This window comes from Lacerta agilis, chromosome 5, assembly GCF_009819535.1.
Source record: "Lacerta agilis isolate rLacAgi1 chromosome 5, rLacAgi1.pri, whole genome shotgun sequence".
Lineage (NCBI taxonomy): Eukaryota > Metazoa > Chordata > Lepidosauria > Squamata > Lacertidae > Lacerta > Lacerta agilis.
Window position 1 is genome coordinate 91,939,044 of NC_046316.1, and position 19,841 is coordinate 91,958,884.

Here is a 19,841-nt window from a genome sequence, read left to right on the forward strand (position 1 = left end):
ACATAGCTAAATCTCCTTCCCTCCAATCCACGTTAACCCCAGTACTTCGCTGCCCCTTTAGCTGGCTGCCTGGCTCACAGCGCGGCGCGGGAAGTGGCTTGTGCCTGCTTCACGACCTGCTCCTCCCGCCCTGCCGCCTCTTCCCCAGCTGAGCAGCAGTCAGTACAGTGGGAGCAACGGGGAGTTTTGTGTTGCATCTGCTGCAGCAACTGCAGTGATGTGCCTCTGTGCTGGGGATTAACTCAGCCGGCTCTCGGGCTGGCACAAGACCAAGCAAACTGCCCCCTCCCCTCGCCTTTTGTGGGTGTTTGGCCCAGGCGCCATGGGAAAGGAGGCGCAGGGCTTGCTAGGCTGGCCAGTGGGATGGCTCCGCTTGCCAGGCGGCAGCAGCACAGCAAGCTGCACAAATTTCTTTCTTTCTTTAAATTTATATGCCGCCCTTCATCCAAGGATGACAGGGTGGTTTAGGGTATCGAAACACACAACATAATAACAAACAAAACTACAGCACCCCAACACACTGTTTTAAAGGCCATAGCTTGTTTAACTAGCCAAAGGCCCGGTTGAAGAGAAACATTTTCACCTGGCGCCTAAAGGTGTATAATGAAGGTGCCAGGCGAGCTTCCCTTGGAATAGAACTCCACAAATGAGGAGCTGCTGCAGACAAGGCACTCTCCAGACCTCATGTGGAGGCAGCACATCAAGAAGGAGGATGACCGCAGGGTCTGGGACAGTTCCTATGAGGAGAGGCAGCCCACCTCTCCTCAGGTGGCCAAGTGTCACAACTGGCAACAGATGACTCTGATCCACCTGCCACTGGGTATAACTGGCCCAAAGGAATCCACAGAAGGAAAGGAGCAACAGGGCACAGGAAGCAGAGTGTCTTTGCTCATCAGCCACCTGAGGTCAGTGTCTCATTTTGTCCAACCAGAGGGCTGGCACTGCTCCCTTGGCAACCATGCTCAAACATGGAGGTTCCATTTGGCTATCTTGGTCGATACCAGTGCACTGGAATGCCTTCAAGGAAGAGACCTGCCTGATCAGAGCAAAGGTTGACATTATTTAGGCAACCGGCTTCCAATAGCAGCTGACTAGGTACTTCTAGGAAGCCTTGTTTCACACTGCAGATGGCTTGCAGGAACAGAAGCACACCAACAGTCCTGTTCCTTAGAGCAGGGGTTGGGGGGGCTGATGACCTTCAGATGTTGCTGGACTACATCTCCCATCATCCCTGCCATGCTGAGGCTGATGGGAGCTGCAGCCCAATGACTTAAGCATGGCCACAGGTTCCTACCTTAGGCTATTATTTACCATTTCCCAGTTTGCGTGTGACATTGACATGGCGTGCTCCAAGGGAGTCTGTCTCCGGCATAGAATATTACATTATTATTATTATTATTATTATTATTATTATTATTATTATTATTACAGCAACCTTTAGTAAGCTGGAGCCTTCCAGCTGTTTTAGACTCCCAGCAGCCAGATCAACGGTTAGGGATGACTGGAGTGGTATTCCTGCAATATCTGTAGGGCACCAGGTTGGGAAAGGCTGCATTACGGTACTGTGCTGGGGGAAATGCTTTCATCATCAATTCGTTTCCCAACAGCCTGGGTCTGAGAGCGCTTTGCATCTAATCTCTCTCCCACCCCCACCCTGAGTTTTCACAGCCTGGTGAGTGAAAATTGAGAGGGGAGAGAAAAAGGGAGCAAAGAGGTGTAATTTCATCGCACTTATCCAGTGCATAGTTTAAATCTAACCACTTCACTATTTCCACACTGGCTGTTTCTGTTGCTAAGTTCTGTTAGATCTTGCAAATGGTGACAGCGGGGGGGAAAAGTAGGCAGAAATGAAAGAGAAGCGGCAGAGAGTTCTTGATAACTGTTACCTCTCTGCAGTGGTTCTGTGGTGTTCAAAAAGTAAAGGGATGGAGTGACAGCAGGTGGAAAGCTTTAGATCTCACTATATTTTTAGAAGCATAATCCACCATATTTTAATAAGGAGGACTTCTCGTTTTTCCGTACCTGAAAACACCTGGAAAACGAAAAAAAGCTCCACCTGCTAGGAAGAGCAATGAAAAGCCTGCTATTTTGCAAATGCCTCTTCCTCGCGTTTATGCAGTTTAAAAGTTTCCTGCCATGCACGCTGAGATGAAACACCAACCGTGGCTGGAAATGTCACAAGAAAACCAGCAAGGGCACTTAAAAAACTAAGCAGATGACAGCCACTCCTGAAAACCAGGCCGCTCTTCCCAACGGTTCTGGCTGGCTCCCATGCTGGCTCCCTAATTTGGGTAATAATGCAAAAAGGGCTGTTGAGCCTGAGAAACAAAACTGGCTTCTTTGAACAACTATGTTCATATTGGTAAGATTTAGCTGCAATTCCTGCATAGCAGGGGGTTGAACCAGCTGGCCCTTTGCGTCTGTTCCAGCTCTACAATTCTATGCTTCTAAGATGACGATGCTGATACCATTTCACATTTTTGAGCGTCCAAAGTTTATCTGCATCATCTTGCCAGCCTTACAACACCTTTCTGAGGACTGGAACATTCGCAGAACAGCAGCCTCTGTGCACTTTTGCCCTCTGCACTGTTCCTGCTTCCTCCTGACCTTTACACATTGTCTCCAAGTGTTTCTTTTGGATGGAGGTTCTGCCTCTTTCTCCATACAGGTTTGTACAAACATTGACACAGCACGGATGCGAACCTTGTGGCTCCTCAGATGCTGCTAGGTTACAACGGCAGGAGAGAGACGCTAACATCTGGCAAGCAACACAGGACAGGAGGGGAGAGGTCTTGTGATTTCCCCTGCTCCTTTCCCCGAGTCACTGGCTCTGAACAGCTGTAGCTTGAGGAAGCGGCTCCAGGGAGGGCATAGGAGGGCCTGGCTAGCCCAAGGTCTTTATAGGAACAGGAACGGCAGAGCTGGAGGTCAACACCAAAGGCAGGGCTATGCCTATTCCACTCTGTTTTTTAAAAATCTGCATCTAGAGACTATCCAAATACCACGGCAAGAAATCTGCAACCTGTGTCTGCATAACTTCACCCGAATTTACTATGTTTCTGCTAGTTGTGGGGAGATGCAAGGAGCTATCCCACCCCAACAAAGGGCATATGTTGCTCTAAGTGAAAACTCTTTATAAAAAACACAGCAAGGGCAACGTCCTGTCTAATGCTGTTTTATTTCGTCAGAATCTTTCCATCAATCTGAACTGCACTTTCTTTGAACCTCCCAGCTTTTGGCTTGTTTGCCCAGACTTACGTTGGGTAGGCAGCCCTGTGATGGCCCGGTGTCACGGGTCTCTGGAGGGGCTCGTCAATGCTTTGCGGGATGCCGGGGATGGGCTTCTTCTTCGCTTTCGGTGTGTTGGTCATGATCTGAAATGAGGAGGAGAAATCAGCTGTTTGGGGAGGTCAGATCAGCACTAAACAGAGACCTCAGGAGGGGGACGCATCCTGAGTCCATGCTAGTGGTTGTCCAAAGGCCAGGTGCAGTGGGGAGGGAGAAGAAGGTCAAGTCTTGTCCCGCCACCCCAGCTTCCCCCAACACATGGAGGCAACGTTCTAAGGCTTATTAGGCTATTGATACTAAAATCTGAACTATGTCTTCAGGTTGGGTAAAAGGGAGGGAGGGGTGTTCAGTTTGTCATTTTTTCTTTTTGATACATAACTCAAAATACTATTTTTTGGTGAGCATAATACCCAACACTTGTCTCCAAAGCCGCTACTTACTCCCAAGTATTCTGTGGTCAGGAGCTTCTCGCCCGACAACTCCCCCTGTTGAGGCTGCAACACTTCATCTTTGTCCAGGTCGGCCTCCATGCTGTTGTGGTCTTCCTGCCATGACATGAAAGCAGAGAGTCAGGGACCCCCAAGAGCCGGGACAGACAGTTCTCAGGTCACGGGAATAAACCATGTGACAGGCAAAGCCAATGAGATGCAGCGTGTGGCTCCCAATGCCGTGCAGTGTCTTCATTAGGCAAAAGCTGCTCAGCGATTAAGGCAGCCACAAAATTTCAGCTCTGCCAGCTAAGAGTCAGGCAGGGTGTCACCGTGGTTCTGCTCCTACCTAGAGGGTCATCTCCAGAGGACAGAAGCAAGTGGCCACTCTTCAGTTCACAACAGTTAAGTTATGGTGTTCCACAGGGTTTCATTCTGTCCCCAGTGCCATCCACCACCCTAAGTCACTGAAGACAGCCATTAGGAGACGTGGAGCAAAGAGCCATCAGCTCACTGATGGGACCCATATCTATTTCTCTGTATTGTCTGAGTTGGGAGAAGTGTGTGCAGGTTTTGGACTGGTGTCTGATTAGGATGAAGAAAGTGATACTGGATCCGAAGAGAAGGTGGAGGCTCTGTGGAGAGGTGGTTCCCTTGTCCGGGGTGTTGGAGAAGTTGCCTGTTCTGAGCAGGGCTGAGCTCACTCTGAAGCAGCAAGTGCATAGTCTGGGGTGCTCCTAGTCCCTATGCCACACTGGTTCTCTGAAGTTACCAGAAGCAGCCATAGATGTAGGGGCAACCACGCCGCCCAGATAACAAGCACACAGGGGTTATGTCAGCTCAACGCAAGCTGGCTGGCAAGGGGGGACACCCTGCAAATCAGTGGTTCCCAAACACTTTTGGTCCACCACCCCTTTGGTTCCATAAACACATCTCCAGTACCCCCTACCCTATAAAAAGCATTATTCAGAATAGCGGTTTGCATGGCCCACTAAGGAAGCTTATGACTTAATAAAATTCAGTATCGAAAATTCTTTCTAGTAGCACCTTAGAGACCAACTGAGTTTGTTCCTGGTATGAGCTTTCGTGTGCATGCACACTTCTTCAGATAAAATTCGTGTGCATGCACACTTCTTCAGATAAAATTCAGTAACAATTGCACATTCGTTCAAAATCCAATTAGAACTATTTAGTTTAATTTATTCAACAAAATGAGTGAACCTGATCTAGTGATGCAAGTTTTTCAATGTCTGATAGTCATTGACACCTTCAGAGGTCCCCTGCTGCTTGCTTGTCTCTTAGCACTCCTCTAGGTGATCCCACCAACCCCAGGGGGCAATGGGACCCCTTTGGGAACCACCGCTGTAAATGATCAAGGCAGCTGCGGACTTTTGAGTGTGGCATGCTTGGATTTTACTGTGACTTTTACACGAATTGCCCAAATCCGTGCTGAAAGGAAGCAGAAAGCAATAAAAATGTAGTGTCATCTCCAGAGTGACAAAGGCTCGAAGAAATAAACCCAGAACACTGGCGTCACTGTTAACTGGGAGTAAACCGTTGCTGATGCAAGGAGGGGAGCTGAAATCTGCCCTTCAGGCTGCAGAGGCCAAACTCTGCATAGACTTCGAAAATAGGGGCTGTTTGAGAAGGTGAGCTTTGCAGGAACAAGAACAGGAGATCCATACAAGGGAAACTGGCCAAACAAATCCCCACTTGAAGCTAACTCAATTCCGCTGCAGCTCTGACAAAATGTTCTTTCTAAACAGTTAAATGAAATTAGCCAAATAAATTGCCACCAGAGTTTGTGGGCTATTTGTACAATGAAGGCATTGAGCAGACATGCAAAGCCCATGATTTTCATTCCCTGATTTACACCAAATACTACACAGCATCCTTGTGAGTCTTCCTCTGTGCAGGGGATGGGAGGAATTAAACTCACCAACTGCTGCAGCGATTAAAACAATGGGCAGGATTAACGTGCCCCAGGAGTGGAAGCCCTGCACAAGGACTCCCACTTGGGCTCTTCCCACCATTGCGCCCCAAAATTGGCTCAGCAGAGGATAGGAGGTATTCTGTCTCAAAAGCTGAAACACTTGTGTAGACAGAATGTTCGTCATGGCGTAATGCTGAATCCCACCGATTTTTAAAATTAATAACAATTATTATTATTTATGTGGTGGCACTTTAGAAAGATACATAAGCAAAAACCAGGCAGGTCTCTGCCCCAAGATGCTTACAATTTAAGGTTCAATTGCTGCGGGGAGGGCGAAGATGACACAGACAGACGGAGGGAGAGAGGAGGCATAACCAAGGGTGATCATGTGAAGAAAAAGAAAAAAAATTATAACTTAATTCAGGCTATCGGCTCAAATGTGATTTGGAAGATCACGAAAATGTTGTGAGCTCACCCTTCCTTCCTTCCTTCCTTCCTTCCTTCCTTCCTCTCTTCCTACCTCTGTCCGGGCTTCTTTCTCCATTTCCTGCTCAGCACCAACCATAGTTTTTCATGAATTCCAGAATAGCACACCATAGGTAGTGCTTACTCTCCAAAGCAGAATCAGAAACAAACCACCTGGCATTTAAGGCTCCGCCTTTCCCACAGGCTTGGGACTAGTCCTGCCTCAGTATCAGAAGCTAAATTCACTCGGGGTACAGATGGGCTTGTTGCAGGATCCTGGCTCATAGAATCATAGAGCTGGAAGAGACCACCAGGGCCATCCAGTCCAACCCCCTGCCAAGCAGGAAACACCATCAAAGCATTCCTGACAGATGGCTGTCAAGCCTCTGTTTAAAGACCTCCAAAGAAGGAGACTCCACCACACTCCTTGGCAGCAAATTCCACTGCTGAATAGCTCTCACCGTCAGGAAGTTCTTCCTAATGTTTAGGTGGAATCTTCTTTCTTGTAGTTTGAATCCATTGCTCCGTGTCCGCTTTTCTGGAGCAGCAGAAAACAACCTTTCACCCTCCTCTATATGACATCCTTTTATATATTTGAACATGGCTATCATATCACCCCTTAACCTTCTCTTCTCCAGGCTAAACATACCCAGCTCCCTAAGCCGTTCCTCATAAGGCATCGTTTCCAGGCCTTTGACCATTTTGGTTGCCCTCTTCTGGACACGTTCCAGCTTGTCAGTATCCTTCTTGAACTGTGGTGCCCAGAACTGGACACAGTATTCCAGGTGAGGTCTGACCAGAGCAGAATATAGTGGTACTATTACTTCCCTTGATCTAGACGCTATACTCCTATTGATACAGCCCAGAATTGCATTGGCTTTTTTAGCTGCTGCATCACACTGTTGACTCATGTCAAGTTTGTGGTCTACCAAGACTCCTAGATCCTTTTCACATGTACTGCTCTCAAGCCAGGTGTCACCCATCCTGTATTTGTGCCTTTCATTTTTTTGCCCATGTGTAGTACTTTACATTTCTCCTTGTTAAAATTCATCTTGTTTGCTTAGGCCCAGTTCTGTAATCTGTTAAGGTCATTTTGAAGTGTGATCCTGTCCTCTGGGGTATTAGCCACCCCTCCCAATTTGGTGTCATCTGCAAACTTGATCAGTATGCCCTCAAGCCCATCATCGAAGTCATTGATGAAGATGTTGAATAAGACTGGGCCCAAGACAGAACCCTGTGGCACCCCACTAGTCACTTCTCTCCAGGATGAAGAGGAGCCGTTCATGAGCACCCTTTGGGTTCAGTCAGTCAGCCAGTTACAAATCCACTGAATGGTAGCATTATCTAGCCCACATTTTACCAGCTTCTTTACAAGAATATCATGGGGCACCTTGTCAAAGGCCTTGCTGAAATCAAGATAGGCTATATCCACAGCATTCCCTTCATCTACCAGGCTTGTAACTCTGGCAAAAACTGAGATCAGGTTAGTCTGACATGACTTATTTTTCAGAAACCCATGCTGACTTTTAGTTATCACAGTGTTCCTTTCTAGGTGCTCACAGACCATTTGCTAGGTCAGGCTCCTCACTCCAAAGGTGAAGCCTGACCTAGGGCTTGGTGTAGGTTCTCCTGGTCTTCCTCTTATGAGGACTTCCCCAGCTGATCCATGCATTTTAATAATACTGTAAATCTTTTCATAGGATATTGTGATTTTAAACTGTTCCAAGTAGTGCGCAAGCACTAGAATAAAGGGGTAGAAAATGTCACGTCAATAAGAAATAATCACTGGAATAGAAAGCCTCCTCCTTGGCACAGTTTGGGAGGATGGCATTTTGTTTCCTGGGTTATGGAAAGAATGTGTTGACATAAACTCACACCTTTCTTGATCAATGCTCCACTGACAAAGGAAGTAGGCTTGTGGTTTCAGGATGCTTCTACATCCTTAAACTCTTCCTCTTGCAGGCTAAGACCTTGGTAGACACAGGCCTGTCCCTTACGCAATTTCACCACCTCACAACAGCAAATTATTCCTTCCTGCATTCTGAAAGGAGAAGGGGTCCAATCGCTTGCCATGTGTCAACAAACGACTATTTGCTTAAAAACCAGGAACAACATCCTGCAAGAAGCTGGTAAGTATTCCCTGGCGACATTCAGGGGGTCAAGGCCTGCAAACCCATTTTGCAATCCAGGGATTATACCTGTCCAAGCGGAGGAATAGAATTACGTGCGTAAGAACAGAAAAGCCCTGGCTCTCAACTGGACAGAGAGAACTCGGATTTCAGTTTCTGCCAAAATTGTTAATGCTTAAATCATTACGGTGCAGAGGCAAGGCTTAAAAGGCACATTAGGTGAATTGCATGGCCGGAGGCAAGCTAAGAAGAAGATCCAACAAGCCACACACCACCCTGCCTCTTCCTTTTGGGCACAACCTTTGGTGCAGCCAATGACAGGGGTCCTGAGACTGGGCAAGCAATTGGGCGCTCTGTGACCTAGGAGGCGGAGATGGTTCCAGTGCCCACTTGGCATCTGGCCTGTCACCAGTGACATCACTGATAGGAGGAAGTGCTGGAGGTGGCTCCATGGTGGGAGGGTCCTGGCTAACAGGGTGTGGTGGCAGAAGAGTACAAGCATGCTATAGTCCGGGGGTCTGCAACCTGCGGCTCCGGAGCCGCATGCGGCTCTTTTACACCTTTGCCGCGGCTCCGGGGCTCTGGGGCGGATACGCCTGTCCACTTCTCCAGCTGGCCAGCGGCAGCGGCCGCCCTCCAGCTGGCCAGTGGCCCGCCCTCTGGAGGCTGAGGGTGCTGCTGCTGTGCTGCTCTGCTCATGCGTCGTGCCTCGTTTCTGCCAGCGCAGGCGCAGCAGCAGACAGCAGCAGTTTCCCTCCAGAGGTGTGGCTGCTGCTGCTGGTGTGGAGCTGCTGCTGGCTGCTGAATTGAGGCGACGACGAGGTAGGCAGCTGTGGGCTGGGCCAGGGGCGGCGGGTGGTGGGCGAGGGCGAGGGGGGAAGCCCTCCTTTTAAAAATGGTCGAGGAAGCTGCGCCTGTTTCCCTGCCGCTGCCTCCTTCACTCCTGGTTCCGCTCGCAGCCTCAGACCGCGTTCTCGCGGGCGCGCGTCTCTCTCCGCCCCGGAGCAAGGCCGGGACTCGCCCTTGCCCGGGACCCGCGTCTCAGGAGCCAATGGGTGCATGTGTCGCGAGGGGGCTTGGAGGCTCCTAGGAGCCCGAGCACGCACAGATGTGGCTGCTTAAAAAGGCTGCATGGAGGAAAAGGCAGTTGTGCGTTCTTCTGCAGCAGCGTCAAGCGGAGCCACCGCCGGACCTCACCAGGCAAGGTTAATCACGTCGCCCCCGCCTTCCAGGGCGCAAAGCTGGGCTGGCTGGGCAGAAACCACCGTCGAGCTCTTTGCCTGCCGTGGGCGGGGGGCTTTGCAACCCCCCAACGAGTCCCTTGAGGTGGGGGACTGGGACTGGGGAGGGGGAGTCCTCTGCTGCTGCTTCCTCAGGTGTGTTGCTTAGGCTGCCGGGCGGAGCACGGGAGCGCAAGTTGGCCGCCTGCTCGCGCCCTCCAGCTGTGGCCTCTCCAAAGTGGCCTCTCCAAACGCGCGGCGCAAAGAGCCCCGGTTTGACTTTGCCCCGGTTTGGTTGGGCAGCCTGTGGCTGGAGGAGATCCGGGGGATTCCTCCTCGGCGGCTGAAAGAGGGGCTTGTTCTCCCGCGCTTTCTTTTCTCCCAGTTCTAGGTCACTCGACCCACAATAGCACTTCTTTAGTCTCCTTGCCGCACGCGCTCTGGCAACTTTTCAGGCTCCGGCTTGCGTAAAAACTGGGAGAGCTTTCTCTCGCTTCCTTCCCCCCTCCCCCTCTCATTTCCTTCCCCCCTCCCCCTCCGATGCTGCTCTCCAACCACCTACCTGCTTGTCACAAGTTTTGCCCCCCCCCCCACTCCTTGGAAGGGTTTCATTTTTGGAGCTGAGCTTGTCCCCTGCTGAGGTAAATGACTTATTGCTCTGCTTCGACCGGGGTGGGTGGTTGGGTGGGCTGGTAAAGAAAACCAAACCTGAGTAACTTATGCAGAGGCAGAATTTACTAGGTGGGGGAGAAGCCCCTGTCGTGACTTCCAGGTGTTTGGAAGCACGGACAGCCCACCAAAAAGAAAACTTGTGAAAATGCTTCCTTCGTGAGGGCAAGGAGTAATAGGGGTGGAGATGGGCCGAAAGTCCAAAGGAAATGATTTCTTGAAGGGGGAGGATGTACTACGGGAGGCAGAATAAAGGGCTGGTTCTCACAGAGACATGGGTAGGAGAATGATGCCCCAAAAGGTTGCAGTTTTTCCTCTGTCCTGAGTGTGTGTTAGGGGAGCCTTGACAAAGCACCTGTTGGCGTGGAAGAGAGGAGTCCTAACTTGGATCTGTGTTCATGTGCAAAATCTATCGCCATTGTCATTAAGGGGGCAGGGAACTCCCCTAAAAAGGTTTGAACACTATGAACTACTACAGCCACCTGTATGCAAGTCAGCACAAACATCACAGGCTTCTCTGGTGCAATTCTGTGCTTTATTTAGCAAGAGAGGAGGTTGGAAGAGGTGAGCATAGCCTCTGGTCTGGAATATTAAGGGTAAAAGACACTAAGATTATTGTAAAAGCCAGCAGTCTTCAATTAGACATGGGACAAACATTTAACACAAGTGTGCAGTTGAGGACTCATTTTTTTTAAAAAAACAACAACAAATCAAATATTTGTATGCTGTTGCAACCCACCTTGGATCAGGCTGTGACCTGGTAGTGGTCCCCAGGTTGGATAAAAATGAATGATTTTTTTAAAAAAAATTAAAAAATGGATTTTTTTTATTTAAATCAGATTTTTTTAATTTAAATTGGATTTTTTTAATTTAAATTGGATTTTTTAAATTTAAATCGGATTTTTTAAAATAAAATGCAGTGTTATATTTGTTTTAAATGTTGCAGTGGTTTTGCGGCTCCCAGTTTCTTTTTTTTCTTCAGAAACGGGTCCAAGTGGCTCTTTTTGTCTTAAAGGTTGCAGACCCCTGCTATAGTCCAATGGGTAATTCGACTACAGAAGACGACAGCGGCAGCCTTGCTGGTTCAGTCTATCCAGTCAAGCATTCCCACTTCTCCCCTGCCCCTCCCCCCAAAAAAGGAATAACTCTCTAGTCTTGATCAACAAAAGCAGATTACCCACAGGGCAAAGGTCAAACACGTGCATCTCTTCACACACGCAAAGGGGAAAGAGTCACCGTGGGGACCGATTCAAACCACTTCTCAGCTATGAAGTTACTATCTCTCTGTCAGGAGCCAAGTTGCACCATGGGCCTATTGTGTAGGCAAGAGAAGATTAAGGTGCAAGAAATCCATTGGTCTGTGTATGCTAGGCATGAGCTGTGGACCTGAATCAGATCATACCCATAAGTCAAGGCCAAACAGCCCATGTGCAGAAGAGCTCGTCAACCCCGTGGGGAAGCCCTTCCCACCCCCCAACCAGGAAATGGTCTTAGTCCTCGTTCCACAAAGAAGGCAACCTGTCCAGCACTGTTAAAAGATGTACCAGGGAACTGAAACTCACAGCCTAGCTGAACACAAGCGAAGAGAATCGGGATCCTGGGTCATTGCAGGAGTCTGCAAATCATACTTCACACATTCAGGATTGGGGTTCCCATGGCACCCCCCCCCCCCCGGCCTCACTATGTTTGCTAGTGAAACATGTTCTGCAGATCTTTACAGTGCTTCAAAAACCTGCAAAACCTGCTTGACTGGAGATCAGAAGGGTCAAGAAAAAATTGACATGCATCAGCCAATGATGCTTCATTCATACTATCTTCAGTCCTGTGAAAAACAACCATTGTTACACAGCCAAAGAGATAGAACCACAGCAATTGGGGTGTGGGGGTGTGACTTCTGTTACACAAATAAGTAAACTGTAAAGCTTAGAATTGCTTGCCTTTCCACTCTGGTGAATGAAAGGTGCTCTGTAACTTGGGAGGGTTATGCGCTCTTAGGAATATTTTACAATCCTCCCATCAGTCACAGTGGGCCCTAAACAGGAGACCTTCTCAGTGGACTCTGCCTCTAGTCTTTCGGGTATTTCCAGGTATTCCCAAACTACAGCCTCATCTCCCCTTTAAATAGCCCAAAGAGCTTGTCCTTTTTTTGCCTTTCTGAACAGGAGACAGAGGCCTGGCTTTGGCAAATGATCCTTTCAAGCCCACAAATTTCACACTATTTATATCCCAGTATTTTTCCAGGAATTTCTCACCAGTTGTAATCGTGCTGGCACAGATGCACCAGTTATTGCTGCAGTGGAGGAATGCAAGCAGGGCGGGTGGAGGCTTTTTATCAGAGCATCTTCCTTAAAATGTGCTCTGCAGGTTGGTCTGGTAATTAAGACAGGTCAGCACGTCCACATAACAAGCCCAAGGATTAGGACCAAGCTAAAACCATTTCCCTTTTTTTGTGCATGCTTTGGCAGTGTCAAAAAACACATCCCCTTGCAAACATGCTCACTTATTCCTTTGAACTGCCCCTCACTTGCCCTCACCAAATTGCCTTCAGTGACCGGTCCAAGGCCAATAAAATGCTTTGTGATTTCACTTCATGCTGTGACCTCACCACAACTGATAAACTATGCCATCCCACTCAATATAGGATTCCTAACTGGATGGAATGAGCCATGTGACTATATTCAGAAAGAAGATTTGGGGAGGGGATGAAGAGGAACAGTGTGACAGGGAAACACCTAGGTCCAAATCCTGACCCTGTGGCTTCAGGAAAGTTTCTCTTCACAACACTCCCACCCCTCAGCATCTCAGATGCAGAAGGACAGAGTTTTGACCATCTTGTTCTGGAGAGTGAGATGGACCCATTTCTGGAGGTCCAGGGTATACCTCAGGGATCACCCAAACCCTTGTACCCCAGCTCAAACACTCAGATAATCCGCAGGAGCATCACTGGTAATTCCCTAGGTTGTTGAGGCTCCACTATGAACCCACAAATTTGGGATCCCCTCCAAATCTGTGCCAAACTCCTGCAGCATTTTGCAGCCAAAAAAAAAAAAAAAATGCAGTGCCCTAGCAACTCATCAATTGCTACTCAAACCTGGGGTCATAGCTATCAGCCCTAGGTTTAAGAAGCAATTGCTCCATTTGTGCTGAGTGGCAAAAGACAGGGTTTTCACTGGGGGGAAAAACCCTGCGAAACTTTGGCACAGGTTTGCAGAGGATCCCAACTTTTGTGGTTTGTGTTTAATGGACCCATAAAAGGAGCCTCCAGTGCCACTGGCCCAGTCCTGTGAAATACTCTGCCTTCTGTGCCAACTTTGAAACATCTGCTGAGAAGTTTTATAGTCTGCCAGGCCTTTGCAGGCAATTAAGAAGACACCCAGCCACAATAGTTAAGTGTTAAGTCTTTTTTTATACTGCTTACCGGTATATTGCATAAAAGGTAAAGGTAAAGGGACTCATGGCCATTAGGTCCAGTCGTGTCCAACTCTGGGGTTGCGGCACTCATCTCGCTCTATAGGCCGAGGGGGCCGGCGTTTGTCCGCAGACAGCTTCCAGGTCATGTGGCCAGCATGACTAAGCCGCTTCTGGCGAACCAGAGCAGTGCACGGAAATGCAGTTTACCTTCCTGCCGGAGTGGTACCTATTTATCTACTTGCACTTTGACGTGCTTTCAAACTGCTAGGTTGGCAGGAGCAGGGACCGAGCAACGGGAGCTCATCCCGTTGCGGGGATTCGAACCACCAACCTTCTGATCAGCAAGCCCTAGGCTCTGTGGTTTAGACCACAGCGCCACCCGCAATTTTTTGTTTTTATTGCTGTAAAACCACTGTGATGTGTGACACAGTGGTATAGAAATATTTTTATAAATAAATAAACCCAGCCACCAAGTTCAGATGAAGCCTCGGATTTCTTTCGCCTCTGCAATCGTCAGGTGAAAGTGCAGAGCCACAGTGGGTCTCTGCTCCCCGACTGCAGCTCAGAGTTGAAAACAAGAGACAGGAGATTCACTCCTCTGAGCAGCCATCAGGTGTAGAGAGGAAGAAAATAGATGCAACTCTAGCTCCCATCATCTCTAGCTCCAAACGGGAGGACGCAGGTGCCTCTGGACTTGCTCGGCAGAGAAAGCGGACCTGCCTCCACCTCCCACCTCCAGCTTGCAAAACCCCTCTTGCTCTCGGCAGCTTCAAGCCAAAAGGTGGGCAGAGGGGCAGCAAATCCCCCTGCCTAATGTCATGCTGTGTCCCACAGGTAGAGGAAGAGGCCATGGCAAGAACCTGCCCTTTTGGGAGGTGGGACCTGGCAACACAAACTTTTGGTTGGCCAGCATGGCTAGCCAAAACTGATCAACCCAGAAATGTTATGGGACGCAGAGATACTATGACGGTAAAGTATTCCAGCCTCGCGTGAGGCACAGTGAGCTCCTTAGACTTTCAGGCATCCAGCTTATAAAACTTACCTCATCATTATCTTCCTTCTCCTCATCATCAGACTCAGCGCTATCATCCAATGGATCTTCTAGAAGGAAACAAGATGAAACATAAGAGAAAATGAGCATAGCAGTTTGTTTCAGCAGAAGTTTCATTTAGAGGGTCGTCCCCCCTCCACCACTACCCTCATTTTCAACACTGACTGATATTTTTACTCTCTTTGGGCATGTTCCAAAGGGGACATTTCCCTGCATAAGCCATAATCAAAGTAGTGATGTGTAAAGACATTTGGCCCAACAATTTTTCATCACTTTATAGAGGGGTGGCCTTAAAATGGCCTCAGAAGTTCTTTGCAATTGGGGTGGGGGGCTGGGCAAAACTGTAACATCTTGTGTTGGGGCTGATCATGCCAGTAGAGGTGAGATAGCAGACAGACGCAATCTTTCTCCTGCAGAACAGTGCTTGGGGCAACAGCGGAACTGCGGTGAGAAGCAGCTTGGTGACATTCCTCCTGGCAAACCTCCAGGGGAGAGGGTTTAAAACAACAACAGCAACATCCAAGAATGGCCACATAAAACTTTAAATCATGATAAGCATCGCTCCCTTTGGGACACTGGCATTTGCAAGGAGGAATGCTGCCAAGCTGCTGCTTATTGTCCAACGTTTTTCAGGTAAAAGAAAGACTGACCCTCTGCTGCCTTCTTATAAGAAGAGTTTGGATTTGATATCCCGCTTTATCACATAAGAAGAGCCTGTTGGATCAGGCCAATGGCCCATCCAGTCCAGCATCCTGTTCTCAGAGTGGCAGGTAACCAGATGACCATCCAACCTCTGCTTAAAAACCTCCAATGAAGGAGAGGAGAATGGGGCTGAGAGACTTCAAAGAAGTGTGACTAGCCCAAGGCCATCCAGCAGCTGCATGTGAAGGAGTGGAGACGTGAACCCGGTTCACCAGATTACAAGTCTACCACTCTTAACCACTACACCACACTGGCTCTCAAGAGAGTCCAGTGCCTTCCAAGTAAGTCCATTCCACTGTGGAACAGCTCATGCCGTCAGAAAGTTCTTCCTAATATTTAATGTTCCTAATATATGTGTGCTTCGAGATGAGTGTTTATTGTGGGAAGGGTGCTCCACATGCATGTAAACTTTCCAGGGAAGATCAGTTAAGTTTTTTTTAAAAAACACATTTGTATTAACTCAACAACCTGTTTATTGCAGTAAGATCCTGCCTGGAAGTACTCTAAGACACCAACTCCTCCGTAATCTGTAATCAAAATGTATTTGCAAGTAGAGAAAGGACTGGCTGAGTCACAAGCTCAGCTCACAGCTAGTGGCTACTTTGCTCATGGCCAAACTATAGTATTCAAGCACATCACTGCAAATTTCCACTGATATGTTAAATGAATCGTGCTCTGCAGATGACCACACAGAACAATCGCATGACTGCCTCATTATGGGCTGAAAGGCTACAGAGATAAAATTGCCATGCTAAAAGCTGCAATCCTAGTTCACTTACCAAGAAGTAAGTCCGGCTGAAATAAGTGGGCCTTAAAGGTAAAGGTACCCCTGACAGTTAAGTCCAGTCGCGGATGACTCTGGGGTTGCAGTGCTCATCTCGCTTTATTGGCCGAGGGAGCCGGCGTTTGTCCACAGACAGCTTCCGGGTCATGTGGGCAGCATGACTAAACCGCTTCTGGAGAAACCAGAGCAGCGCACGGAAACGCCATTTAACTTCCCGCTGGAGCGGTACCTATTTATCTACTTGCTCTTTGATGTGCTTTCGAACTCCTAGGTTGGCAGGAGCTGGGACCGAGCAACGGGAGCTCACCCCATCACGGGGATTCGAACCACTGACCTTCGGATCAGCAAGCCCTAGGCTCTGTGGTTTAGACCACAGCGCCACCCGCGTCCTTATTCATGAGTAAACACAATTACTGTGATGCTGTAAGGCTGCAATCATAAGCACAATTACTTGGAAGTAAGCGCCAATGAATTCAGTGGAGTTTACCTGCAAGTGAACAGGTTTAGGAAAACGCTGCCAGGCTGCAATCATCTGGAAGTCTTTCCAAATGAAATCAGTGGGGTTTACTTCTATGTATGTATACGTGTTTATCATTGGAAGGGTTGTGTGAATTGATCCTGGAAGACTCACCTTCTGTTTCAGCTTTAAAACATCTGCTGAAAAAGTTTCTATTCCAGGGAAGATCAGGTAAGTTTAAGAAACATGTTGCCAACAACCCATTTGTTTTAAGTCTATTTCTATTAGGCTTATGCAGGCAATTAAAAGCACGTATTTTATTTTATTTTATTTTATTTCTATACCCGAAGGTCTGAGGGTGGTTCACATAAAGGATCACCTACATAAAATCAAAATACAAACAACAACCCAATAAATCCCCCCTAAAAAGAGCCAGCATTTAAAAAAAGAGTATAATATAGGGTGTAGATCAGGTCAGGCAAAGGCCTGGTTAAAAAGGAACGTTTTTGCCTGGCACCTAAAGGTGTATAGTGAAGGCACCAGGTGAACTTTCCTGGGGAAGTTCCATAATATTTCCATAATAGCTAGCTGAGTTCTGATCATAACATTTTAAATGTTTTTTTGTTGCATGGTTTTGCATAAAATTATAAAGACTTGTGATTTAAAATAAATGAATAGTGGTATATAAACGTTTTTATAAAGATTGATGCTCTCGGTCTGAAACCCCCTAGCCTGCCTTCACTTCTTCTGGTCCTTTGCCTGAGAACAACAAAAGCTTTTTAATAAAGATTTTCAGCCCAGATGCGACTGTGTGTCCCTCTGACCTGATTTAAGCTGCTTGATAATAAATTCAATCTGCTGGATCATATCGGCGTTTCCTTCCTCGATGTAGCAGCGCAGAATGTCTTCCATTTCCTGGATGGGTTGGAAAACAGAGCTCAGTCAGTGGATCATATGGGTGACCTCAGCAAAGGGTCATTTCACCGGCAGCGCACATGGTTTGTTTAGCTTCAGAAAAGAACGTTGCTGTGGGAGAGCTGCGCCCAACTGCAGACATTCTGTTCTCTCCATCCACAAGGGCAGTGCCTGGCCATGGGAGAGAAAAAGCCTTCCCCAACAGCCACAGCAGACATATTTCTGACACCTAAGTCAAACACAGAATGATTTAAGACTGGGTGTGCTGACCCCTGCAATTTCTCCAAATGCGCGAAACTCAACTGCCTAATTTGTAATAGTGAAAACTCTCAAACAAACGTGGTTTGTACAGGAAGACTGCCTGGCAGGGAGGGTTGTTTTATTTTATTTTAATTTTATTCATTAAATTTGTATACTGCCCTCCATCTGTAGATTTCATGGTGGTTCACAGCCTCTCAAAGTCTTCCATATCTTGCAGAAGCCAAACCAGAACAGCACCCAAACAGCACTATGGGTAGGGCTTTTTTTCCAACCTGAACTCACCAGAACTCAGTTCCGGCACCTCTCAGGTGGGTGCCACTGCCATTCTAAGAGAACAAGGGAGGTGTTCATGGTGAGTTCTGGCACCTCTTTTTCTAGAAAAATAGCACTGCGTACAGGAACTTATTAAAAGTCACCAAGTAGCAAGCTAGCCTTTAGCTGCTCCTAATACAAGTACTGAGTGTATAGTATTACTGTAGGTATTGCATCCCATTTGTCCATTTGTTGTTGTTCAGTCGTTCAGTCGTGTCCGACTCTTCGTGACCCCATGGACCAGAGTACGCCAGGCACGCCTATCCTTCACTGCCTCTCGCAGTTTGGCCAAACTCATGCCAGTCGCTTTGAGAACACTGTCCAACCATCTCATCCTCTGTCGTCCCCTTCTTCTTCAATCTTTCCCAACATCAGGGTCTTTTCCAGGGAGTCTTCCCTTCTCATGAGGTGGCCAAAGTACTGGAGCCTCAACTTCAGGATCCGTCCTTCTAGTGAGTACTCAGGGCTGATTTCTTTGAGAATGGATAGGTTTGATCTTCTTGCAGTCCACGGGACTCTCAAGAGTCTCCTCCAGCACCAGAATTCAAAAGCATCAATTCTACGGCGATCAGCCTTCTTTATGGTCCAGCTCTATATGGACCATATATTCTATATGTCCATTAGGGAGGGAAAATACAAACATGCCTGCCTGCATTTTTTGCCTATTAAAAGTTGCCAAGCCAGTAATAAGATTCTCTTCTAAGTTAAGAACATCAAAGCTTCTCCTGGGGAAGATTCTTCCATCTTTCCTTCTCAAGTGACACAGGATGAGTTGATGGTGAGTAGCAATTTAAAAACAAAGCCGTTTGATCCACCAATTTAAAAACCCTGCTGCAGTGTGTTCACAGACAGCTTTTTAGAATAGGCTAGGGGAGATAAGATAGGAATCACAGGCAAGAACACAAACATCCATCAGGCTTACACTTAAAATGGATTTTGCACAATGGCACAGACCCAGCGCGAGAGCTAGTGCAGATCAGAACAGATGCCAGCTTTTGTTGGGCTGTTTAGTTGTGGTGCATTGTTATCTCCCACCAAAACATTTCTGCAGAAGGCAATTCATCACCTCTTCCCATTCAGCAAGACCAACTTACAAGGATAGCGTACTGGCTCTTTCACAACGCCCTGCGGTTCCATTAAAGCCCTAATTTAACACAGATAACTTCTTGCAAGGGATGGAACTGATTCAGCCCACACCATTCTATGACCTTGCAAATTGTGTTCAGAAAAAGGCGAGAGAGAAACAGAATGCCAGCTCTTGTGTGTGCTTGTGTTGTCACTTCGCTATGCATTTACTGAAAGAACTATCATCCCTGGGAAGGCCCATATACCTGGAGGGTGGGAGTCGTGGGACCATTCCCCCCCCCAGATGTGCCTTATTTTGGTTGCAATCTGATGTGCACATACTTAGAAGAAAAACCCAGTGACAATGAAGTCACAGGGACTCCCTGCTGGATAAACATACTTCAAACAGAGCTGTTAATTATCAGTAGAAAAACCACCTGACTCTTGAGAGTCCCATGGACTGCAAGAAGATCAAACCTATCCATTCTGAAGGACATCAGCCCTGAGTGCTCACTGGAAGGACAGATCCTGAAGTTGAGGCTCCAGTACTTTGGCCACCTCATGAGAAGAGAAGACTCCCTAGAAAGACCCTGATGTTGGGAAAGATGGAGGGCACAAGGAGAAGGGGACGACAGAGGATGAGATGGTTGGACAGTGTTCTCGAGGCTACTGGCATGAGTTTGGCCAGGCTGCGGGAGGCAGTGGAGGATAGGCGTGCCTGGCATGCTCTGGTCCATGGGGTCACGAAGAG

The 19,841-nt window shown here is 47.9% G+C and overlaps 1 protein-coding gene across 8 annotated transcripts in view; it reads right to left on the reverse strand.

Annotated features, from left to right (window-relative positions):
• ARMC9 (armadillo repeat containing 9) overlaps positions 1-19,841 on the reverse strand; it is an 82,201-nt gene that overhangs the window by 18,252 nt on the left and 44,108 nt on the right. For all 8 annotated transcript variants that reach the window (XM_033150876.1, XM_033150877.1, XM_033150881.1 and 5 more), the window contains 4 exons: positions 17,362-17,452; positions 14,586-14,644; positions 3,729-3,833; positions 3,259-3,374 (listed from right to left, as the gene is read on the reverse strand). In XM_033150876.1, the coding sequence (XP_033006767.1) occupies positions 3,259-3,374; positions 3,729-3,833; positions 14,586-14,644; positions 17,362-17,452 (371 nt within the window). The remainder of the gene's footprint in view (positions 1-3,258; positions 3,375-3,728; positions 3,834-14,585; positions 14,645-17,361; positions 17,453-19,841) is intronic.